Source organism: Pongo pygmaeus, chromosome 6 (assembly GCF_028885625.2).
Source record: "Pongo pygmaeus isolate AG05252 chromosome 6, NHGRI_mPonPyg2-v2.0_pri, whole genome shotgun sequence".
Lineage (NCBI taxonomy): Eukaryota > Metazoa > Chordata > Mammalia > Primates > Hominidae > Pongo > Pongo pygmaeus.
The window spans coordinates 5,420,545-5,445,460 of NC_072379.2; the positions used below are offsets into that span (position 1 = coordinate 5,420,545).

At 57.1% G+C, this 24,916-nt stretch overlaps 1 protein-coding gene across 9 annotated transcripts in view; it reads right to left on the reverse strand.

The window, feature by feature from the left end:
- Window positions 1-24,916, reverse strand: part of TNRC18 (trinucleotide repeat containing 18) — a 116,764-nt gene that overhangs the window by 61,283 nt on the left and 30,565 nt on the right. For 8 of the 9 annotated variants that reach the window (XM_054496079.2, XM_054496078.2, XM_054496077.2 and 5 more), the window contains 8 exons: window positions 23,105-23,248; window positions 20,273-21,937; window positions 9,687-9,789; window positions 9,136-9,341; window positions 8,613-8,759; window positions 7,802-7,992; window positions 5,818-6,247; window positions 2,132-3,121 (listed from right to left, as the gene is read on the reverse strand). In XM_054496079.2, the coding sequence (XP_054352054.1) occupies window positions 2,132-3,121; window positions 5,818-6,247; window positions 7,802-7,992; window positions 8,613-8,759; window positions 9,136-9,341; window positions 9,687-9,789; window positions 20,273-21,937; window positions 23,105-23,248 (3,876 nt within the window). The remainder of the gene's footprint in view (window positions 1-2,131; window positions 3,122-5,817; window positions 6,248-7,801; window positions 7,993-8,612; window positions 8,760-9,135; window positions 9,342-9,686; window positions 9,790-20,272; window positions 21,938-23,104; window positions 23,249-24,916) is intronic. The other variant, XM_054496076.2, reaches the window with a different exon arrangement.

The following is a 24,916-nucleotide window of genomic DNA, read 5'->3' on the forward strand; positions in this document are numbered from 1 at the left end:
CAAGGTGGGAAAATCACTTGAGTTCAGGAGTTCGCAATCAGCCTGGCCAACATGGCGAAACCCCATCTCTACGTTTTGTTAAAAAAAAAAAAAAAAATACTTAAAAAAACCCACAGCTTTGAAAAATGTTTAATAAATAACATTTTAAATAAAATGTTCGGGCACGGTGGCTCATGCCTGTAATCCCAGCACTTTGGGTGGCCAAGGCGGGCGGATCACTTGAAGTCAGGAGTTCGAGACCAGCCTGGCCAACATGGTGAAACCCTATCTCCACTAAAAATACAAAAAGATAGCCAGGCATGGTGGTGCGTGCCTGTAATCCCAGGTACTCAGGAGGCTGAGGCAGGAAAAATCGCTTGAACCTGGGAGGCAGAAGTTGCAGTGAGCCGAGATGGCACCACTGCACTCCAGCCTGGGTGACAGAGCGAGACTCTGTCTCAAAAAAAAAAAAAAATTTAAGTGAAAAGGGCAGGGCAGGTTACAGAACACTATTTACAAAAAGATCTTAATTTGAGAAGTAAATATGTGTATGTGTGTTCTAGAGGAAATATACTAAAACACTGGCAGGGATATCATCTCTTCAACGGGTGTTGCCCCGGCCCTTCCTCCAAACCAGTTCTAGGCCCAGTTTTCAATGCTGAACATCAGTCATTCTGTGTCTGGCCCAGCATTCAGTGCCCTTTCTGCTGAAGGCATCCCATTCTCTTTGAGAACTACCCTCCCCTCCCTACACCCCAGAGGCAACACATCCCAGATCAAAGGACAGGTATGATCAGCCCAGCCCATGTCCCGGACCTCAGTTTTATGCCCGCAAAAAGCATGAACCGAGGCTGGGAGCGGTGGCTCACACCTGTAATCCCAGCACTTTGGGAGGCCAAGGCAGGCGGGTCACTTGAGGTCGGGAGTTCAAGACCAGCCTGGCCAACATGGCGAAACCCTATCTCTACTAAAAATACAACAATTAGCCAGGCATGGTGGCACATGCCTGTAATCCCAGCTACCTGGGAGGCTGAAGTAGGAGAATCACTTGAACCCGGGAGGGCGGAGGCTGCAGTGAGCCGAGATGACGCCACTGCACACCAGCCTGGGTGATAGAGGGAGACTATGTCTCAAAAAAAACAACAACAACAACAAAAAAAAAACAAAGCATGAACCGCAGTCAGCCCTTGAGAGTGAATCTCAGTGTTTTTGCCAAAGCTAGCAAGAAAGAGGTGGCCTCTTTCGGGAGGCTGCTGAGCAGGCCCAGGGACCTGGGAGGAATTGACAGACCACCCCCTACCCCAGTGAGGATGGTAAGTTGGCCTTGAATGAGGCCAACAGAGAGAAAAGTCAAACAGCAAGAGGGAAGGAGGGAAGGAGACGGGGACACAGAGAGAGAGACTAGGGAAGGGCCTGTGTAGGAAAAGAAAAACTTGGTTTCTTGGCTTGAACACCTAGATCCAGCCATACCTGAAATTACCTAATTACTGCTGGACTTCAGTTCCAAGAGCCAATTAATTCTCTCCTGCCTAAACCAATTTAAATGAGAGTTTCTGTTCCTTGCAACCCAAGAAATTCTGTTAAAACACACCATTGATAGAATGAGAAATTTCACTACCAGGAAACCCACAGACGGGCTGCACAGTGCAAACACACTTAACATGCCACTCAACAGGACGCTTAAAAATGCTCGAGATGGAACATTTTGTTACGTGTATCTTACCACAATTTTTAAAAAAAGTAATATGAATAAACCACATTCCGGGTTTTTCATAATTCAAAAATCTTATAAAAAAACGTTTAAGAGGCCGGGCACAGCGAGCAACTCACACCTATAATCCCAGCACTTTGGGAGGTCGAGGTGGGCAAAATCGCTTGAGTCCAGGAGTTCGAGACCAGACTGGGCAACAGAGCAAGACCCCATCTCTAAAAAAAAGAACTTTTTAAAAAGTTAGCTGGGCATGGTGGTGGACGCCTGTAGCCCAAGCTACTGGGGAGGCTGGGGAGGGAAGATCACTTGAGCCCAGGAGTTTGAGGCTGCAGTGAGCTAAGATTGTGCCACTGCACTCCAGCCTGGGCAATATAGCAAGACCCCATCACCACAAAACTAAAATTCACGAATCTGCAGAAGTCAGAGGTCGCGCACTCTCACCTCCCGTCTCTTGGCTCCTCCTCTCCAGCTCCAGCTCTGCGATCTCACTTAGCAGGGTGATGCCATGCAGGAAGCTCTGCTCCAAGACAAGGCTCTCGGCTGCTTCCAGCTTCTCCAAGGCCTGGGCTCCAGTAGCACCCGGGGAGGGCAGAGGCCTGGCCTGGGGCAGCTCTGCAGCCGCCGCCAGGGCGTTCATGCCAGCCAGTGGGTCCTCCAGACTGGGCAGGAACTGGTCAGAGCTTGCCTCTTCCAGGAAGCAGGTGCTGCCGGGTACAGGCACGGCCTCTTGGGGCTCCAGGCTCGGGCACTGTCCCTCCCCGGCGGGCACATCACAGTCTGACATTTCTAGGGTGGGCTGGGACTCGCTCGCTGCCACCTGCGCCAGGCCTTCCTCGGGCACTGCCTCCACCATGGGCACCGCCACAGGCACCTCCACCGGCTCCTCCTTGGCCTCCACCAGCGTCTCGGGTGTCAGCTGCACCCCCAGGTCCAGGGCGGTGGTGCAGGGTTCTGTCCGGCCTGGGGAATCCACCTGTGGTTCCGGCCCCTCCACAAAGTCTGGACACTCGGAGGGCTCCGCGCAGCTCTGTCCGGTGGCACTCAGCGCCTGTGCCTCCAACAGGCCACCTCCACAACCCCCTGCAGGGCTGGGGGTAGCCATGGCTTCCGCAGCAGGCAGTGGCAGCGGCGACTCCAGAGGCGGCAGCTCTGTGGGGCCCTCGTCCATGTCCTCCACCTCCGCCTTCACCTCCCGCTCAGCCAGCGGTTCTTCCTCCGGGCCCTCCCGCAGCGGCTCTGTGATCTTGGAGGGGGACAAGCGGATGGGCTTGTCTTCGGGTGAGAGTGCCAGGCGCTCGGGCCCATCAGCCGGGAGTGGCACATCGGGGGCCAGGCCGTCAGCGTCGGCAGCCGCTGTGGGCTGCAGCAGGAAACGGTAGGGCCGCCCGTAGTGCGGTGGCAGGGCTTGGAACGGGTACCTGGGTGGGATATCTGCCAAGGACACAGGGGTCAGCATGGGAGCCCTAGGATCTGATATCCCATGTCCCCATTGACACCCGCCCACAACCCCAGACAGAGACCCAGGACACAGCCGCCCTCTGCTCACCCAGCTACAGGGCTGGGAGCTGTTCTAGGTCAGATCTCAGAGACCCCAGGGCCATGCAGTGGCCCCACGGTGAAAAACCAGCCACCTTCCTGTCCCCGGGGTCTTGTGGTCTTCAAGGAAAAGAACCACAGTTGTCTCTCTTGTTCCTTTCCCACTCAGCACCCAGCACAAGGCTAGACCAGAAGCAAACACTTCATGAGGTCTGCAAAGGCCTGCAGCTACCTTGTGTGGTCTGGCCTCCACTCCCCAGGAACCTGCTGTTCCACCCTATTAAAGCAGTTGTTCAAAATCTAACAGCAGAGCCAGGCGTGGTGGGCCACGCCTGTAATCCCAACAATTTAGGAGGCGAAAGGGGGATGATCACTTGAATTCAGAAGTTCAAGACCAGCCTGAACAACAGAGTGAGACCCCATCTCTTTTTTTTTTTTTTTGAGGCGGAATTTCACTCTTGTTGCCCAGGCTGGAATGCAACGGCGCCATCTCGGCTCACTGCAACCTGTGCCTCTTGGATTCCAACGAATCTCCTGCCTCAGCCTCGCGAGCAGCTGGGACTTACAAGCATGAGCATGACCCACCACGCCTGGCTAATTGTTTTTTTTTTTTGAGACGGAGTCTCGCTCTGTCACCCAGACTGGAATGCAATGGCGCGATCTCGGCTCACTGCAAGCTCCACCTCCTGGGTTCACACCCTTCTCCTACCTCAGCCTCCCGAGTAGCTGGGACGACAGGTGCCCGCCACCATGCCTGGCTAATTTTTTTTTTTTTTTTTTTAGTAGAGATGGGGTTTCACCATGTTAGCCAGGATGGTCTCGATCTCCTGACCTCGTGATCCGCCCACCTCAACCTCTCAAAGTGCTGGGATTATAGGCGTGAGCCACTGTGCCCGGCCGTGCCCGGCTAATTTTTTATATTTTTAGTAGAGACAGGGATTCACCATGTTGGTGAGGCCGGTCTCAAACTCCTAACCTCAGGTGATCCACCCGCCTCAGCCTCCCAAAGTGCTGGGATTACAGGCGTGAGCCACTGTGCCTGACCTGGAAGACTCCATCTCTACTAAAAAAAAAAAAAGAAAAAAAAATTAGCTGGTCATGGTGGCGCACCCCTGTAATCCCAGCTACTTTACAGGCAAAGGTGGAAAGATCACTTGAACCTGGGAGATCAAGACTGCAGTGAGCTATGATGGCACCACTGCACTCCAGCCTGGGTGACAGAGTGAGACTCCATCTCAAAACAAAACAAAATGGAACAGCAGGGCTAGCTATAGTGGTCTCAAGCCTAAAATCCCAGCACTTTGGGAGTCTAGGGTGGGAGGATTGCTTGAGCCCAGGCCATCAAGACCAGCCTTGGCAACAAAGCAAGACACATCTGTACGAATATAAAAAATAAATTGGCCAGGCATGGTGGCTCACGCCTGTAATCCCAGCACTTTGGGAGGCTGAGGCGGGATTGGATCACCTGAGGTCGGGAGTTCGAGACCAGCCTGACCAACATGGAGAAACCCCGTCTCTACTAAAAATTCAAAATTAGCCGGGCATGCTGGCACATGCCTGTAATCCCAGCTACTAGGGAGACTGAGGCAGGAGAATCGTTTGAACCTGGGAAGCGGAGGTTGCAGTGAGCCGAGATTGCACAACTGCACTCCAGCCTGGGCAACAAGAGCGGAACTCCGTCTCAAAAATAAATAAATAAATAAAAATAAATAAATAGCCAAGTCCAGTGATGCATGCCTATGGTCCCAGCTGCTTGAGAGGCTGAAGCAGGAGGATGGCTCGAGTCCGGGTGTTCAAGGCTGCAGTGAGCTGTGATTGTACCACTGCAGTACAAGCTTGGGCGACAGAGTGAGGATCCCATCTCAAAAAAAAGAAAAGGAATAGCAACCCAGTTCTGTCCCCAAGTGTAATCTCCCTGAGAGCAGGGCTGTGTGCCCCTGATTCTCTGCACCACTCCCAGCCCAGCAGCTGGAGGCACACAAAAGGAAACTGACAAAGGAGAGACAGGCGCCGGGCCAAGCTCAGTAATCGCCACCACTGGCCCAAGCTCACCCAGCCTTGGTGCCAGAATCTGAATTTGAACCAAAGTCCTCCCAAGCACACGCTCACACGCCTGATACCCCCCAGGGAGGAAGAACACAGTCCCAGCCCCCAAAGCCACCTGCTGCAGGTCCCCTCTGATGGAGAAGACGCCAAGAGCAGGTGTGTGCGTGTGACCCACGGAACGGGGGGACAGCTGCCCAGAATGGGCGTCCCTGGACCATCATCACCAAGGCAGAACTTAGCGCCGACTGCATGCTGAGCGTGTGACAGGTCTGGCTCGGTGGAAAGCTCAGAACAACTCGTCCTGAAGCAGTTTCTAATATTACACCCATTTCCCTGACACTGCCGCTGAGGAGGAGCCGGGGAGAGGCTGGACGTGACTGTGAGCTCCTGTGTTCGTCTCAGTGTCTGGCGGCAGGCCTGGTATGCAGGAGGTACTCCGTGGAGTTGGAAGAACGAACGATTGAACGGGTCAATGAAGAGATGGGTGAGCAGTTTTACCGCACCAGGGCCAGAGTGAGACACTGAGGATCTCAGCTGCATCCTACCTGAGAACAGGGCCTGGAAGGGGCTGCGGGCTTCCTTCTCCAACTCCAAGTCTTTCTTCTCGACCACATTCTCAGGAGCCTCCTCCTTGCGGGTGATACCTGGGGTGGGTGGCGGGGAGGCGGGCGGCGGGCTGGTGGGGTGGGAGCTGGGGGTGGCGGGGTAGGCATAGGCAGGTGGCTTGGACACGTCCTCCAGCTTCTGGATGACCTTGGCCTTCAGGGCAGCCACAGGGGATGCGCGGGGTGACGGTGGCGGGCTCACGGCCTTGCCATAGGTGCCCGCGGGGCCGGCGGCCAGGCCGGGGGGCTTCCGCGGCAGCAGCCCGGGGCCGGCGGTGGCCAGGCCAGCTTTGCCCGCAGCCTCCAGGCCCCGCTTGCTCCCCTTCTCTTCCATCTCCGCCCGGTGCTCCTGCGCCTTCAACCGCTCCTGCTGGGAAGGGGCCGGCAGGCAGGGTCAGCATGGCACGAGTTCCCCCCTCCCCCACACCCGCACCTGCCCTGTCCCCCCAGGGTCCCCCAGTCCGAGGAGAACCTCATGCAGGGCCTGGGGTCCAGGCTGCCCACCCCCTCCCAGACCAGAGACAGACATTCCATCCCAGCCCATGTGTCATAAGCACAGCGTTCCATGCAGAACCCCAAAAGGCAGGGCTGGGGGTGAGGAACTCTGGTGGGCCCCTTCGAACCAGGGCTGATGGGGGACCTCCACCAGGACCCTGACCCTGCACGGACCCTCACAGTCAGGGCAAGGGGAGCCAGATGGGGGGCACGAGGCCCCACACCTCGACGATGGCACTGGGTGCGCTCACTACCTGCTGAGCCTTCCGGCTTCACTGCATCATCACTTTAGGGTCTCAAAATGCCCCAAACGGGGCAGGAGGAAGCCAGGCATGTCTTTTATGAGGAAACGGGAGGCAGTCGGCTCCACGACCACCAATGCCCATCTGGGCCGGTCAGTCAATACACAAAACACACCAGGGGCCGGGCGCAGTGCTCCCGCCTGTAATCCCAGCACTTTAGGAGGCCAAGGCGGGTGGATCACCTGAGGTCAGGAATGTAAGACCAGCCTGGCCAACATGGCAAAACCCCATCTCTACTAAAAATAGAAAAAAAAATTAGCCATGCATGACAGCAGGTGCCTGTAATTCCAGCTACTCAGGAGGCTGAGGCAGGAGAATCGTTTGAACCCATGAGGCGGAGGTTGCAGTGACCCGAGATAGTGCCACCGCACTCCAGCCTGGGCGACAGAGCAAGACTCCACCTCAAAAAAACAAAAACAAACAAACAAACAAAAACACCAGAACAAAGCGCTCCAAGGACAGGCCACTCTCCCGATTACTAAACAGTCACATTTAGCAACCCAAGGACTAGGCAACGCTAGCATCTGTTTCTGGGAGAGGAAACTTGAAGCCCAGAGAAGTAAAGGCACTTGCCCATGAGCACACAGCCAGGCCTGGCAGAGCTAAGATTCAGACCCAGGGCTCGGGCTCTGAGAGCTTCTTGCTGTATGTACCACCTGGGCCGACTCGTCCAGAGCAGACCTTTCCTGTCCCCTATCTTATGGGACCATGCCATCAGGAGGCAGCTGGCCAGGCCTCCTTGTGCCTCTCCGAGAGGCCACCTGGAGAGAAGAGGCCAGGCTGGGCTCAGGCAACAGCGGGGAGCCCACTGGACTCCTTCAGCGTCCAATCACCCTTCCCCAGTCCCCAAGGCCACCTCTCTGCCTTAGTTTCCTCGTTCCTGCACCCTGCCCTGCCAGTCTCCATCTACCTTTGCTCACAGCTCCCTCTGCCTAGAGAACTCTTCCACAGATGGCTCCAGGTCTCTGTTCCAGTGCTGCCTCCTCCAGAAGCCCTCCCTGACCACCTGCCCCTCTGCTGTTTTCTCCCTCCCTGTTTAACTGTCTGGAGTTTCTGCTGGCTGACTCGTCTGCCTTGTCACCCACGGGGCCCCCAGAGGGAGCTGCGCCTTATCCTCCCCAACTCACCACGAGCTGGGCGCTCCTCTGCAGTTCCAAGGCCTGGGCCGCCTGCTGCTGCAGGTACAGGAACTCCTGCTGCCGCAGGAAGTGCTGCTGCGAGAAGAGCTGCAGCTGCTGGGCGTGGTGCAGGGGGCTGCGGCCCGGCGGGTACAGGGCAGGCCAGAGGGGCGGTACAGTGGCCCGCTCCATCAGCTCCGCTGCGGGGACAGAGACAGTGCGCTGCACCTGCGGCCTGATGCTGCACCACCATGCCCATTTACGAGGGGAAGCTGAGGCCAGAGAGGGGCCACCCACACAGTGGGGAGCTGGGCTCTCCGGGCCCCTGGCTGCTCCCCAGGGGCCAGGAAGCTTGTCCTGTCCTCCATGGGCCACGTGCACACCCCAGGCCCGTGCACACCCCAGGAACACAGCCCTGTCCACACCCGGGGTGGGATGTCTCCACAGCCTCGCAACCAGAGCAGGTCAGCACGCAGACATGTACGAGGACCACTGTGAGGACCTAGGGAACGCCTTCTCCCACGGTCTGCAAGGTGGATTCCTGAGGAGGTGGTGGCGCCAGGTAGGGGGAATCCCAGCCCCCACCCAGGGCTGCCTGTCTTGCTTCTCTTTATGGAGTTTTTGGACAGGAGCTCATTGCAACAAGGACCCCAAGGCTTTACAACACTGGCAACAGATGTTCTCTCTGAACCCCGGTGCGCCTCCCCAACCCCCATATCTGCCGGCTGCCACCCCTCAGCGGGTGGCCCTTGGCATCAGAGACCATCTCGCTGGGCATGGCCAGCCTGGCCCATGGCAGCCACATGGAGGGTCCACTTACCAAAGTGAGGCAGGTGATCACTGGGAATGACCACCAGCTGGCCTGATTGGGGGTCCCTGACAAACTGGTAGGCTGACGGCAGGGAGCCCCCCAGGCCGGGTGGGAACGCAGGGGCCATGCCCTGGTGCAGAGATGGGGGACCCAAGCCTAGGAGGAGAAGCCCAGGCCTGAGTCAGTGCTGGGGGCCCCCAAGCGGTTTGTCCTCGGGCAGCCCCAGCCCAGCACCACCTCCCAAGTCCTGAACCTCCTGGGGCCTCCAGTGGGGAAGCCAAGGGACAGGGGTGCTGGCTGGCTGCAAAGAGCACCCCAGAGCCACCCGCATTGGGCATCTGCCCCAAACAGGCATGGCAGAGGGGCCCCACGAGGCAGAAGCCACTATCATTCCTTCTTCGGACGAATGCAGGAGCCAGGCCCAGGCCCCCCAGGAAACGGCAGGCAGGAGCCAGGCCTGAGCTCTTGCCCTGCACCCACCCCTCCTACCCCTCCCTCAGAGAAGGGGAGAGTCCCTGTGCCCCACACTCACCGTAGGGGTGTCCGGCGAGCCACATGGATGTGCTGCCCGAGCGGGGCAACCAGGGGTGCGTGGCCAGATGGGCTGCGGGGTCGGCAGACCAGCGACCTGAGCCCGCCAGCGCCGGGCCCCCCGTCACCATGAGGTTGGGGTTCAGGCCGTTAGGAGCACAGCTGGTAGGGTGCAGGCGGGCCAGGTCAGCCAGCTCCTTACTCTCTCTGGAAGGAGGATCATAGGTGTCAGCGACAGCTAGGACAGCCCAGGGGACAAGAGGGAGAAGGGGGGTTGCCCCAAGGAACTGTTTGCCACCAGGCCATAAGCCAGGACAACCACGGCTTGGAAATTTAGGGCCTCCCAGAGCCTCCCACACTCACTGAAGGGGCCATGGGGCCACCTGGCCTGGGCAGGGCTGGCTCGATGCTGAGGACTAGGACGGCTCCTGCTCTCAGTACCACAGCATCCGTGGTCAAGGGGTCAAGCCCACCTGGGGTCATCCAGCTGCCCCTCACCCCCAGGGGCTCCCAGACACCCCCTAGACCCTCAAGCTCCCCCGACGCCTTCACCTGAGCAGCTTCTCCTGATCCCGGTCCAGCCGCGCCCCGAGTAGCCGTTCCTCCCGGTGTCTGGCCCGGTCGTCCACACAGTCCTCATCTGCTCGGCCGTGCCCTGCAAGGGACCAGGCGGAAGTGAGCCCCCAGCCAGCACCGAGCCCACCCCAGACCCACTGGCCCCACTGCCCTCACCCCTCCCTAGGCTCCCCAGAGCCCCAACGGTCCTGCACAGCCATCCGTGCAGTGCCTTCACCCCAACACCTTTCCTTATGACACACCGAGCTCCCCCAAACCCCAATCGGGGTTCCTCAGGGCCAGGAATCATCCATCCCCTCTGTCATCCCCCATCCAAAAGGCCTGTCTATGTCCCCTAGACAGACAACCGTGGCGACAATTAGACCAACAGCCATGAATATTATAAGAAAATGTCATAAAACTTGTCACATAACAATGAAACGTGAGGCCGGGTACACTTGCTAATGCTACTTTGTTTTATTATTATTATTATTATTATTTTGTTTTTGAAACGGGGTCTCGCTCTGTCGCCCAGGCTGGAGTGCAGTGGCGAGATCTCGGCTCACTGCAAGCTCCGCTTCCCAGGTTCACGCCATTCTCCTGCCTCAACCTCCTGAGTAGCTGGGACTACAGGCACCCACCACCACGCCCAGCTAGTTTTTTGTATTTTTAGTAGAGATGGGGTTTCACCGTGTTAGCCAGGATAGTCTCAATCTCCTGACATCGTGGTCCACCCGCCTCGGCCTCCCAGAGTGCTGCGATTACAGGCGTGAGTCACTGCACCCGGCCACCAACGCTAGTTTAATGACGGGAAGGCAGATTCTGAGCTGGGGGTTTGGTGAGGACAGGGCAGAGTTCAAATGGAGAAAAAAAACACAACCCAAAAACTAGCCAGACGTGGGTCACATGAAGCCAGACTGTGGTCCCAACCACGCAGGCCTGTGTGTCCCAAGACAGTTTAAATACACATGGCTAGCCAGGCAAGGTGGCTCACACCTGTAATCCCAGCACTTTGGGAGGCCAAGGTGGGGCAGATCACCTGAGGTCAGGAGTTCGAGACCAGCCTGGCCAACATGGCAAAACCCCGTCTCTACTAAAAAAATACAAAAATTAGCCCGGCATGGTGGTGCGCACCTGTGATCCCAGCTACTCAGGAGGCTGAGGCAGGAGAATCATTTGAACCCAGGAGGCAGAGGTTGCAGTGGGCCGAGATTGCACCACTGCACTCCAGCCTGGAAAACAGACAGAATAAGTCTCAAAAAAAAAAAAAAAATACAAAACTTAGGCGGGCATGGTGGCATGCACCAGTAGTCCCACCTACTCAGGAGGCTGAGGTGGGAGGATCGCTTGTGCCGGGGAAGTCGAGGCTGCAGTGATTCCCTATCCTGATTGCACCACTGCACTCCAGCCTGGGTGACAGAGCAAGACCCAGACTCTAAAGAAAAAAAAAATCAAGATAGAAAAGTAAACCCAAAGAACATTATCCACTTGGGTGGAGGGGGTGGCCTTGGCCCCCAGAGTGGGAGATGCTACCGGGCTCACCCATCCCTGTCCCTCCCCATAACCAGCCCCTGAGTCCCAGGCCTGGCACATGGATGGTCACCAGAGGAGAGGGGACAGAGAGTGGTGGAGTGGCAGGAGGCCCGTCTGTCCCTCCCGGTCCCTCCTCGTCCCTGCCACCCTGCCCTGCCCCCTCTTTGAGTGTTTAACACCATGAGCCAGAGATGGGACACACCGGACAGGCGAGGGCGTGGGAATGGGAGGAAGCTGAGCACCACGGCAGAGGCCACCAGGTGTGCAGCTCGAAAACCTGCCCATCGGCTCCCGGGTGCCATTCACACAGACTGAGGCACAGCTGATACTCCCCTCGGGGCCGGCCTTCCCAGGGCTGCCAGGAAGAGGGGTGGGCTGGGAGCTAGGTCCTCCTACGCAGCGCTACTGTGGGCAGACCCCGGCCATCAGCCACCCCCAAGGGCCCAGTCCAGCACCGCCAGCAGCAATGTTAGGGGCTCAGCCCCCAGCACAGAGACACTACCCTTCTGCTGGAGACAAGGTCCCCACCCAGCCGCCCTAGCAGGGGTCTACAGCAGCCCCACAGCCATGACCCTAATGGGTGAGGAACCTTGGAATCAAGCTTCTCCTCTCTTCTCTCCTTTCCCACACCCCCAAATACCAGGAGCTCCTAATGAGCAGCGCCCCAGGCCCAGCAGAATAGCTCACGCCTGTAATCCCAGCACTCTGGGAGGCCAAGGTGGGAGCATCACTGGAGCCCAGGAGTTTGAGACCAACCTGAGCAACACAGTGAGTCCCCATTTCTACAAAAACATAAAAAACTAGCCAGGCATAGTGTCATGCCCCTGTGGTCCCAGCTACTTAGGAGGCTGAGGCAGGAGGATGGCTTGAGCCCAGGAGGTGGAGACTGCAGTGAGCTGTGATTACACCACCATACTCCAGCCTACACCACAGAGCATCTCCCTCTCCCTGCAGGAAGGTGGAACCCACCAGTCCCAGAAGCAGAAGAGAGGAACCCAGAGAAGGGCACAGCCATGCCGGCCCAGACGCCTGCAGGACCGAGTGTATGGAGGGACAGCCGGGCAGCCCGGCACAGGGAGAGGCGTGTCGACGAGGGCGGCTGGACATGCGCCTCCAGGGCTACCTGGACCTCCAACATCAACGTAGCTCCTGTATCAAAGCAGAACCTGAGCCCACCAGGCACCCCTCAGTCAGGACTGCAAGGGGCCCTGCCTGTGGACCTCACGGGGAAACTGAGGCCCAGAAGGGCAGTGACAGGTCTCAGGCAGGACTGGGGCAACGGAGGGCCACCCCAGAGTCCCAGAGCTGTGCTGAGAAATCGGGTCATGAGCTCAAGCTTCCTTCTCCCAGGGGAGACAGCCATCCCAGCTTACAGAATCCCAGAGGCTCAGCCACCTGAGGGGGACACCCTCACGCCCCCTGGGTCCTCCTGGAGTCTGGGACAAGCTTTGAGCACAGGACTCTCCCGGTGCCCCTAGAAGAGGTGGGCACTTAAGAGTGCAGCCTGGGCTCGACCCCAAGCTCTCTGTCCCCCTGACTGTCCCGGATGTCACTGCAAATGGTCTCAGGGGCTTCCCATCCCAGGCGCCACCTGCCACAGAAGCCAGTCTGCTGGCCAGCCCCATCTCAAGAGCACCTGCCACCCTCACGGCCTCAAGGGCCACAGCCCCAGGTTGCTCCCTGCAAATGTGGTTGGCCTCTGAAGAGAGAGAGCGAGCCCTCTGTCCCCTGCCCCTGCGCTTGGCCGGGCCCCTGCTCTACCCTCCTCGCTCTGTGGCCCTCCATCTGCTCTAATCCTGGTCCTATCTGTCACCCCACAGGGCCAAGTGGGGACCTGGCCGGCCTCTCGAGGGTGCCCCACCCTCTCTGCACATGTCACACTCATCCCCTTCCCCACCTCTGGGCCACACACACACCATTCCCACCACCTGGACCTCCACCATCAGAGCTGAGCTCAGCTTCAAGTGCCACCTCCTCCAGGAAGCCCTCCCTGACCACCTCTGCTCCATCACGTTTTCTTGATTATACACAGCTATTCTGCTTATTGATCACTGTCTGTGTCCTCGAGGCTGCAGTGAGCCATGACTGCACCACTAAACTCCAATCTGAGTGACAGAGTGAGACTCTGTTTCCAAAAAAAAGAAAAAGAGAGAAAGAAAGGAAAGAAGGAAAGACTGAAACAAAGAAAAGTGAACTCAGGTCAGGTGCAGTGGCTCACGCCTGTAATCCCAGCACTTTGGAGGCCAAGGTGGGCTGACCACCCAAGGTCAGGAGTTCAAGACCAGCATGGCTAATATGATGAAAACCCATCTCCACTAAAAATACAAAAATTAGCTGGGCGTGGTGGCAGGTGCCTATAATCCCAGCTACTCAAGCGGCTGAGGCAGGAGAATCGCTTGAACCTGGGCGGCGGAGGTTGCAGTGAACCAAGATCACGTCACTGCGCTCCAGCCTGGGCGACAGAGTGAGACTCCATTGCATAAATAAATAAATAAAATAATAAAAATAAAAAATAAAATAAAGTGGATAAATAAACAAAGGCTGTCCCTGTGCCCAGCAGGGGCACACTTTGCACACATGAACTCATTCAATCACCATCAACCCAGGAGGCAGATCCCAGCCCTCATCCCTATCTTCCAGATGAGGAAACTGAGGCACATGGAGATTAAAGAAACACGCCCAAGTCACAAGACTAACATGGAGGCGTCATGGCTGGGATCAGCATCCAAGTCGGCCCTGCTGACCACCAACATACACAGCCCCACATAGAGAGTGCCACAGGGCCCTCTCTAGCCACGTCACTGATGCCCCCTATCTGCAGGCCGCCCAGAGGCCCAGCCCCACCCCAGGGCCGATGGTGGGGTGAGGGTGTCCTGCAGCAAAAGCCCCTGAGTCTGCAGCGCTAACGACTCCACTCACAGGTCACGCGCCCCATGTGGCAGCCATTAGGAGCCAGAGGCTCACGCAGAGGCCCCGTTCCCATCCATGGCAATGCCTTCCTGGCCCCTCTCTGAGCAGTTCCAGATAGGGTTGCTCTCCAGGGGTCCGGGGAAGCCGATGGTGGCGGCGGGGAGTGACTGGGTAGAGGCCCCAGCAGGCTTGTCACCAACACCATGGCGTACACCCGGCTCTGCACCCCCAGCCGCCCCCTGTGATGCTGGAGGTGGGGACATCCCCACAGCCCCTCCCTCCCAGACCTGGCCCCACCTTAGAGGTGATGGGTCAGTGAAGACGTAGGAGAGACAAAGCTCAGCTCAGGGCTCCCTGCTCAGCCTTGCCTCATCCCTGCAGGCCTCAGTCTCCCCATCAGTGAACGGGGAGAGTAACAGCCCCTCCTCTGCACAGGTTCACGCCCTCACAGGAGACCTCATGGAGCTGTCTGTTCATACGGGCTGCTGGCTCAATGGCAACGATTGCTTTCTATTTTTTTTTTTTTTTTTGGCAGGATCTTACTCTGCCACCCAGGTTGGAGCGCAGTGGTGCGATCTCACTGCAGCCTCGACCTGCTGGGCTCAAGTGATCCTTCCCTGCTTCAGCCTCCCAGTAGCTGGGACTATAGATGCCACACCACTATGCTCGGATGATTTATTTTTATTTTTTTTTGTAGAGTCGGGGTTTCACTATGTTGCCCAGGCTAGTCTCCCAACCCCTGAGCTCAAGCGATCTGCCCACCTCGGCCTCCCAAAGAGCTGGGATTACAGGCATGAGCCACCGCATCTGGCAAGGATGCCCCTTATCGTTCTTGGCTTCTCAGGCATGGGGGCTCTGACTGCGTGGGGCTCACAAATATAGGTAATGCCTGTCCTTCATCCATCTCAAGGTCCAAGGCCTCCTGAGGCCAGACCTAGATCCTATGTGAGGACAGGAGGACCCAGGGCTCCCCTGCATAGGCAGGTGCATTCGAAGACCCTAATGCCTGAATATGAGCAGATGAGAGAGAGGCGTTTATAACGCACCTACTACATGCCCGTCAGCCTACCCGGCATCAAGCAGATCATCTGCCCCCAGAGCCCAGAGGGCTCGAGGTTCTTGTTCAAGGTTACATAGCTGCAAACGGCAGAGCTTGGACTTAAACCCATTGACAAAGGCAGAGGGCTCGCTCCAAAAAGCAAGAGACTGGGGCGAGACCCCAGCAGACCAGGGTGACAACCTTCCTGTCCTCAGCTGGGGGAACTGCCCAGACATAGGCGTCCCAGGGCGTCTCTCTCCTCCCACCTTTCAAAGTTGTTCAGCACTCAGGCTGGACTGACCAGAGAAAAATGACCACTTCTTACGGGATTTTGTTTTTAAGGAGAGAAAGAATCCAGCCCCCTACCTTTTTGTTCTTTTAGAGACAGGGTCTCACTCTGTTGCCCAGACTGGAGTGCAGTGGTACAATGATAGTTCAATGCAGCCTTGACCTCCCGGGCTCAAACTATCCTCCCACTTCAGCCTCCTAAGTAGCTGGGACTACAGGTACACCAGCATACCCGGATGATTTTTTTTTTTTAATTTTTTTATTTTTTGAGATGGAGTTTCGCTCTGTTGCCCAGGCTGGAGTGCAATGGCACGATCTCAGCTCACTGCAACCTCCTCCTCCTGGGTTCAAGCCATTCTCCTGCCTCAGCCTCTCAAGTAGCTGGGATTACAGGTATGTGCCACCACGCTTGGCTAATGCTGTATTTTTAGTTAGTAGAGACAGGGTTTTACCACATTAGCCAGTCTGATCTCAAACTCCTGACCTCGGGTGATCCACCCGCCTCGGTCTCCCAAAGTGCTGGGATTACAGGCATGAGCCACCACACCCGGCCTATTTTTATTTTTTGTAGAGACAAGGTCTTGCTAGATTGCCCACGCTGGCCTCAAACTCCTAAGCTTTAGTGATTCTCCTATGTTGGCCTTCTGAAGTGCTGGGATTACAGGCGTGAGCCACCATGCCCGGCCCCCAACCAGTCACCTACTTTTCAAACATCAGCACCAACAGAGAAGGGCAGCTTCAGATAAATCCCCAAACATCTCATCCCAAACCTCTGGCACACCCTCCCTCCCTCCCTCACATTCACATCTCCCCCTCCCCCATCCACACACACTCACAGCCTCTTGGGCACAGACAGGTACTCTGGGATCTCACATGGACTCCAGTGACCGTGAGCCCCCAACAAAGGTGCCACCCCACGTGACAGGAGGATCCTTCCAGAGAAAGGCTCAAAGAGCTCTCCTGCCGCCCAGGGGGCCCACAGCCCCAAACCTCTGAGCAGGAGGCCTTTTCCACCACCAAACTGGCCACCTCCAATCCAAGGGCTGTTGGCCCCTCCCTCCTTCTGTCCCAGAATAAGGCAGGTTCTCATGCAAAGCCCCAGGGTCAGAGTGTAGCGGGGCTTCCCTGGCTCCCAGGAGCTCCGCACAGAGCAGTGTGTTCATTCAGTCGGTCAACACTCACTCACTGAGCATCGCTCACCCTGAGCCAGCCCTGCTGGATGAAGAGAATTCCAAGACAAGCCTGACAGAGCCCCACCTCCCAACTCAAAATCCAAAGACTTCAGGGCCGTCGCCAGAAGGCAGGAGCATCTGGAGCTCGGCCAGAGACAGGCCCGGTCCAAGGTGGCTCCACGGGGAGGTGAAGGCACAGAGGATGGGGAGACATGGCCGTGCAGGAAGTGGGAAGGGTGCTGCAGGTGGGAGGTCCAGCACCAGATACCCAGGACCGGCTGGGGCAGGCATCAGGGTGGCGGGAAAGTGACACAGCTGGCTGGGCGCGGTGGCTCATGCCTATAATCCCAGCACTTCGGGAGGCCAAGGTGGGCAGATCACTTGAGGTCAGGAGTTCGAGACCAGCCTGACCAACATGGTGAAACCTCATCTCTACTAAAAAAAAATACAAAATTAGCTGGACATGGTGGCGGGTGCCTGTGACCCCAGCTACTCGGGAGGCTGAGGCAGGAGAATCACTTGAACCCAGGAGACGGAGGTTGCAGTGAGCCAAGACCATGCCATTGCACTCCAGCCTGGGCAACAGAGCAAAACTCTGTCTCAAAAAAAAAAAAAAAAAAGCCAGATGCGGTGGCTCATGCCTGTAATCCCAGCACTTTGGCAGGCCGAGGCGGGCAGATCACTTGAGGTCAGGAGTTTGAGACCAGCCTGGCCTATATGGTGAAACCCCATCTCTACTAAAAAATACAAAAATTAGCCGGGCGTGATGGCGCGCACCTGCAGTCCCAGCTACTCGGGAGGCTGAGGCAGAAGAATTGCTTGAACCCAGAAGGCAGAGGTTGCAGTGAGCTGAGACTGTGCCACTGCACTCCAGCCTGGGTGACAGAGCGAGACTCCGTCTTAAAAAACAAATAAATAAAGTGACACAGGTAGGAGATTCAGCCAGAGAGGTCCAGACCCCCATCCTCAGAGTAGGGGGTTGGGGTGGCCTCTGGGAGGGGAACACAGAGGGGCATCTACAGGGTCCTCTGCAGCCATGGTGTACACAAACATTGGGGAGGTGGGGCTAGTGTGACGAGGGTGGCCTGTGCCCTACTGGGCTGTCTGGTAAAAGAAGGTTGAGACAGTGGAAGTAGGACGTGGCGGTGACCGGACCCAGCCATGCCACTCGCCATGGACCAAGGCCCAAGCCCAGGTAGACTCAGAAGGCCAGGCCGGGGAAGGATGGGGCCCCAGAAGATGGGCACCCAAGGTGCCTATGCAGCCTGCAGTAGAGTCTGGGACATGCAGGGAAGGGAGCTATGGGTGCCACAAACAAGGACCCAGACCATGGGACAGGTGTGAGCTCCCAGCAGGTGAGCATGGGACGTAGGCTGGGGGCAGAGGCTGACTGTCAAGAAGTCCCACAAGCTAGGAACAGCCAGACGTCGCTTCCCTGGCTTTTACCCCAGCCTGTGACCCCACACCACGCAGGCTAAATATGGCCTCAGTCCCGAACCGCAGGCGGGGGTCTTGGCTCAACAGTGGGCTGCCTTCTGGACAGACCAAGTCAGGAGTTGCAACAAACACACCTCAGATGTGAACTCCCCCAAATCCCAGGAGGAACCCCAACAGCAAACTGAACAAGGGACACAGGAAATTCGACAGCCAGCCAAGCTCTGCAGAAATGCTCAAAACTTACAGAAATGCACCATCCTCCCCTACTGAAATTATCAACCTTCTTATTTTTTTAATTTTAATTTTATTTTTTCCTGAGACAGGGTTTCATTCTGCCACCCAGGCCTGCCTGGCTGCAACAGTTTTAAAAAAAAAAAGAGTTGTGGCCGGGCACAGTGGCACACCCCTGTAAGCCCAGCACTTTGGGAGGCCAGAGCAGGAACACTTGAGGCCAGGAGTTCGAGACCAGCCTGAGCAACACAGGAAGACCCCATCTCTACAAAAAAGTGAAAAAACTGGCTGGGCGCGGTGGCTCGCGCCTGTTAATCCCAGTACTTTCGGAGGCCACGGCAGGCAGATCATCTGAGGTCACGAGTTTGAGACCAGCCTGGCCAACATGGCAAAACCCCATCTCTACTAAAAATACAAAAATTAGCCAGGCGTGGTGATGCACGCCTGTAATCCCAGCTACTGGGGAGACTGAGGCAGAATCACTTGAACCCAGGAGGCAGAGGTTGCAGTGAGCCAAGACGGCACCACTGTACTCCAGTCTGGGCAACAATGTAAGACTCTGTCTCCAAAAAAAAAAAAAAAGGAAAAGAAAAAATTAGTCGGGCGTGGTGGCGCATACCTGCGGTCCCAGCTACTTGGGAGGCTGAGGTGGGAGGATTGCTTGAGCCCAGGAGGTCAAGGCTATGGTAAGCTATGATCGCACCACTGCACTCCAGCCTGGGTGACAGAGCAAGACTCTATCTCTAAAACAAAATAATAATTTATAAACTAGAAAATAAATTAAAACAGGCCGGGCGCAGTGGCTCACGCCTGTAATCCCAGCACTTTGGAAGGCTGAGACGGGCGGATCACCTGAGGTCAGGAGTTCGAGACCAGCCTGACCAACTTGGAGAAACCCTGTCTCTACTAAAAACACAAAATTAGCCAAGCATGGTAGCGCATGTCTGTAATCCCAGCTACTCTGGAGGCTGAGCCAGGAGAATCACTTGAACTTGGTTGCGGTGAGTTGAGATCGTGCCATTGGACTCCAGCCTGGGCAACAAGAGCGAAACTCTGTTTCAAAAATAAATAAATAAATAAATAAAACAATTCTAAAGAATCCAAAATATAACAGAGACTCATAAACCACTTACAGGCAGGTAAACTCTCTACCTACCTAAAAAGTCACCCAAGTACTAAGTATCAAGACCGTGAGGATGTTGGAACCCCAGTTTCTGTCTGTTCCTCAAACATTCATTCACTTATCCATCAAACACCTACTACGTGCCAGAGCCCAGGCTGGCTAGGTACCGAGGACACTGGAATTGGTAAGGCACAGTTGGGTCCCTCGATGACTTCAAATTGAAGATTTGATATTTGTCTATTCCCAAGACCATCTATTCTCAGGAAACGACTAAAAATATCACGAAGGTGCAATGCACACAAAGACTGAAAGCAACGTTCCGAACACAAAACATCGGAGGAGGAACAAACTAAAATGCCCACAAAGGGAGTGGAAAACTGAACCATGGTACATGCTCGAAACCGAACATTCGAGGCCATTAAAAAAATGATACTTATAAAGACTTAGCAATAGCAAAGGGAAAGGGCCCACACTGTAATATACGGGAAACGGCACAGAGACCCAATATCCTACCCGCACCAGGGGCTCTGCAGGTAGAAGCATACTGCACAGTAAAATGAATTCAGGAGAAGACACAGAAGGACTCAGGGTATTGGGAAAATACAATGGCCCTTTTTCTTTGTTCTCTTTTTCTGCATTTTACACATTTTTCTATGTGTACAATGGAAAAAGCAATAAACTTCCAAGACCGGCCACAGCCCACAAGTGAGAGAAAGGACAAACTGTGCCTGGAAGGCAGGGAGAGGTGAGGGTGTGCCAGGGAAGGTGGCAAAGGAGACAGGGAGAAATGGAATGTCGGGGTGGCATAGAACAAGCAAAGGAAGGGGCTGGGGTAGGACCCAGGACCTACCTTTGACGTTACTCAGCGACAGAGAGCGCTCCTGGTCGGCGAGCCCAGGCCCCAGCCGGCCACTGCCGCCACTGTCCTTCTGCCGGGCCACAGCCACTGCAATGCCCACAGGCGGGTGTCGAACTTCTGCCTCACCCTGGGCACCAGAGCCCTCGCGCCCAAAAGCCTTGGCGCTCTCGGGCCTCTCGGGGTCCCGCTTCAGCTGCCGGCCACCGCCCGCTGCAGGGCCTCCGGAGTGTGGGAGACGGGCCTGGGCTCGGGAGGCACCCGCAGAGGTGGGCGCAGGCTCGGGTTTCATGGTGCCCAAACCTCCAAAGGGGCTCTTCTTGCCACAGCCACCAGGGCGCACGGCCACGGCCTCCCGGGCGAAGCTGCCACTGTACTTTATAAGGCTCTGCATAGCCGAGGCCTCTCCAGGCCCGTGGGCCGCAGAGTGCATGTCAGCGACGGGCCGGCCGCAGGTGGCCGCTGAGCGGGGCAGCACAGCCCCAGGGTCCAGGTAGGCCTTCTTGGAGGAGGAGGCAGCGACCACGGCGGCCTCCTCTTCGGCGCGGCTGTGGTGGTGCTGCGCGGCCAGCACGGCCATCTGCGTGGTGGCGAAGTTGCCCAGCTCGAAGGGTTTCCATTTATGCTCAGGGCCGGTGGGCGGGGGGCGCCCGGGCTCCAGGCCGAAGAGCTTGGCGGCCTGTTGGGCTGCAGGACCGGCTGGGCCGCGGGGCGCACGCTCGCAGGGCCTCGGGTCCGCCTCGGGCTTGAGCAGCTCCTTGGCAGGCAGGTATGCGCGGGGGTCCGGGGAGGCGCGTGCGGCCCGCACCGTGGGGGCATCCGCGGGGGGCGGCCGCTTGAGCGAGCGGATGACCGAGTTCTTCTCGCGCAGGCCCTCGGGCCGGTCCAGAGGCCGCGGGGAGCCGGGGGGAGCCTGCAGGACCCCTGGCCTGCCAGCCTCGCGCTCGCGGGCCCGGGCATCGCGTGCCTGGGACGCGATCTGGATGGGCCCCGGGCGCTCGTCAAAGGCCTCCACGGAAGGCACGAAGGTGGGCGCCACTACGCGATGCTCGCGGCCCTGCTCGCGGAAGACGGTGTAGACGCCAGCGGGGGTGGCCGCAGGGGGTGCAGGAGGCCCCTTGGGGGGCGCAGGCGGCGGGGGCAGCGGTGAGGGGCAGGGGCGCGGCCCAGGCAGCAGGGTCTCCGTGCGCCGCAGCAGCCGCGCACCCTCGTCCTGTCGGGCAGCCTCCTTGGCGCCCCCGCGCCCCGCTTCGGCCACCAGCGCGGGCAGCCCCACGTCCCCGGCGCCGCCGTTACACATGGTCAGTACCGATGGCTGCAGCGCCGCGTTCTTGGTCTTGGACTCAGCCAGGAAGGGCGACAGGCGCTCAGCCAGGCGCGGGGGCCCCCGGTCCTGGCGGCCCTCGGCGCGCGCCTCCTGGGTCAGGTCCACCACTCCCCGTGGCCCCGAGGCCTCCTCGCCCCGGGCGCGCGGGTCCTTCTTGCCGAACAGCGGAGGCGGCTCCCCGCCGCGGCCCGCCCGCTCCTTGGCTGGACCGTCCCGCGACGACGAGCCTTTGGCCGGGGCGCCCGAGGAGTGGCCGCCGCCAGGGGTCCGGGCCGAGGGCGCGTGAGAGTGCAGGGAGCCCGGAGCCCCCGCGGTAGGTAGGTAGAAACCGTCTGCAGAGAAGGGAACAGCAGGCAGTGAGCGAGCGCCACCTCCCCTCCCACCCCTGCCTGGGCGGAGGGGGACCCCTGAGAGGGGGATGGACCAACCCATGCCTCCCCCAGTGTTTTGGTTTTTTTTTTTTTTTTTTTTTTTTTTGAGACAGAGTCTCGCTCTCGTCACCCAGGCTGGAGTACAGTGGCGCAATCTCGGCTCACTGCAACCTCCACCTCCTGGGTTCAAGCGATTCTCCTGCCTCAGCCTCCCGAGTAGCTGGGATTACAGGCGCACCCCACCACGCACGGCTAATTATTGTATTTTTAATACAAGTGGGGTTTCACAATGTTCGTCAGGCTGGTCTTGAACTCTTGACCTCAGGTGATCCACCCGTCTCGGCCACCCAAAGTGCTGGGATTACAGGCGTGAGCCGCACTCGACCCAGTGTTTTTTCTTGGAAATTAAACTGTTTTGGTGCAGGGAGCCCCGAGGTTTCACACCAAGGCAAGGCATCCTCCCAGGGCAAGAAGAAATAGGCGTCCCAGCCCCAGAGAGCGTAGGCTCTGGAAATATCTAGAACCAAGTTTAAATCTACCCTTCTCGAGCCTCAGTTTCCTCATCTGTAAAAGGAGAGAGAGACCAGGGGTTGTTTTCAGAGCTGCCCGGAGGGCCTAGCAGGGCCCCTAAGAGGACGGTGTGACCAAAAGGCACCCAGGGCTGTGGGTGGGCCCAAGGAGCCTGTGGGGGTCTTAGGGACTCAGGTATCAAAAAAGCATCTTAGACGACAATGGCTCTCATCTGTAATCCCAGCACTTTGGAAAGCCGAGGTAGGAGGATTGCTTGAGGCCAGGAGTTTGAAATCATCCTGGGCAACACAGCAAGACTCCACCTCTACAGAAAAGTTAAAAAGTCAGCTGGCCGTGGTGGGGTGTGTCTGCAGTCCCAGCTACTTGGGGGGCTGAGTCAGGAGCATCATTTGGGAGTTTGAGGCTGCAGTGACCTATGATCACACCAACTGCACTCCAGCCTGGGCAACATAGTGAGACCCTGTCTCAAAAAAAAAAAAAAAAAAAAAAAGCCAGCATCCTGGACAGAGCTGGGGGCTACCTGGATGCTGCCAAAGGCCCCAGAAACCTCTCAGAAGGCCCCTGTGCCACCCCCCACCCTGGACTCCACAGTCTTACCTCCTCCTGGCCCCTGACCTTTCTGGGTATCGAAAATGCTGGGCTGACCCAGCTGGCTGAGGAGGGGGCTCCCACTGCTGGGGGGCTCCAGGTGGTTCAGGTGGAGGTAGGATGGGTACAGCCCGCTGGGCAGGTGGGAGAAGCCTGTAACAGAAAAAAGAGAAAAGCTGGGCCAGGCCAATCTGTGCTGCCCACCAGGAGCTTCCTTCCAGCTCCTGGAAATAAACTATTTTGGCAGCCGACCGCTGGTGCAGGGTGCCTCGAGGTTTAACAGCAGCTCCTCAGGGCAATGCATTCCCCTGCTCCCCAACCCTGGGTCTCTCTCCAGGCCCAGGCAGCCCTCACGGGGAATTGGGGTCTCCAGTCCCCCCAGAAAGAGGATCAGAATGGATCCAACTAGCACGGCCCAACAACAGCCTACCAAACATGACCAAGAGCTTTGCCACTGTCATCCTCATTTAAACCTCAAAAACAACCTATGAGGAAGGGACTTAATGTCTCACTTTAAAGACGAGAAAACTCAGAGCAGGCCACTTGCCCAAAACGATACAGCAGAGCTGCCTGGCTTCGGACTGAGGCCATCGAACTCTGCAGCCAGGACTCTTAACCTCAGCCTAACACGGGCCCTTTCTCTGCTGTGTGACCCCAAGCTGGTCACTTGCCTTCTCTGAACCTCAGCGGACCCAGCATCTTCAGCTGCTGGGTCTCCCACGCAGGAGCTGCCAGGAAGGAATTCCTCCCACCAAGGATCCTCCCTGCCTCCCCAAAGGCCCCCCCTCCACCAGCAATGCCCAGCACCAGCATCAGGACGTGCTGACTTCAACTATTCAGAATTTTTTTTTTTTTTTTTTTTTTTGAGACAGAGTCTTACTCTGTGGCCCAGGCTGGACTGCAGTGGCAGGATCTCGGTTCACTGCAACCTCCGCCTCCTGAGTTCAAGAGATCCTCCTGCCACAGCCTCCCAAGGAGCTGGGATTACAGGTACCTGCTACCACACCTGGCTAATTTTGTATTTTTAGTCGAGATGGGGTTTCACCATGTTGATCAGGCTGGTCTCAAACTCCTGGCCTCAAGTGATCCACCCACCTCAGCCTCCCAAAGTGCTGGGATTACAGGTGTGAGCCACTACTTCCGGCTCAGAATTTTTTAAAAATAAAAATAAACAGAATTGGGGCCTTGCAGGACAAAGAAGGAAGGAGTAGCCATGGGGAGAGAAGTCACCCGAGAGCACACAGAGGCCAGGCATGGTGGCTCGCACCTTTAATCCCAGCGCTCTGGGAGGCCGATGGGGGAGGACTGGTTGAGCACAGGAGTTTGAGACCAGCCTGGGAAACATAGCGAGACCCCACCTCTATTTAAAAAGAAAAAAAAAAATTAAATAGTTTTTTTTTTTTCAAAGGGCACACAGAATGGCAGCCCTAAGAGGCAGGCAGGTGCTAGGGTGCTGGGTAAGGGTCCTGATTCTCTGCCTGAGCCCAGAGTTCTATGGGATCCCAGGCCTATTAGAGATCTCTCAGGGACTCAGGTACCCCATACCCAGTTGCCCCTGCTGAGGCAGGGATGCAGGACCTGTCCCTGGCCCACTGGGCCGATGTCTTCTCTCCAGCACCGCCTTGTCAATCATGCCATTGACAACACCCACAAACAAAAGGGCTACCCGATACCTGTTCTCTCATCCAATCATTCAAACAGCACTCCCAGCAGGCGCGGTGGCTCATGCCTGTAATCCCAGCACTTTGGGAGGCCGAGTTGGGTGGATCACGAGGTCAGGAGTTCGAGACCAGCCTGACCAACATGGTGAAGCCCCGTCTC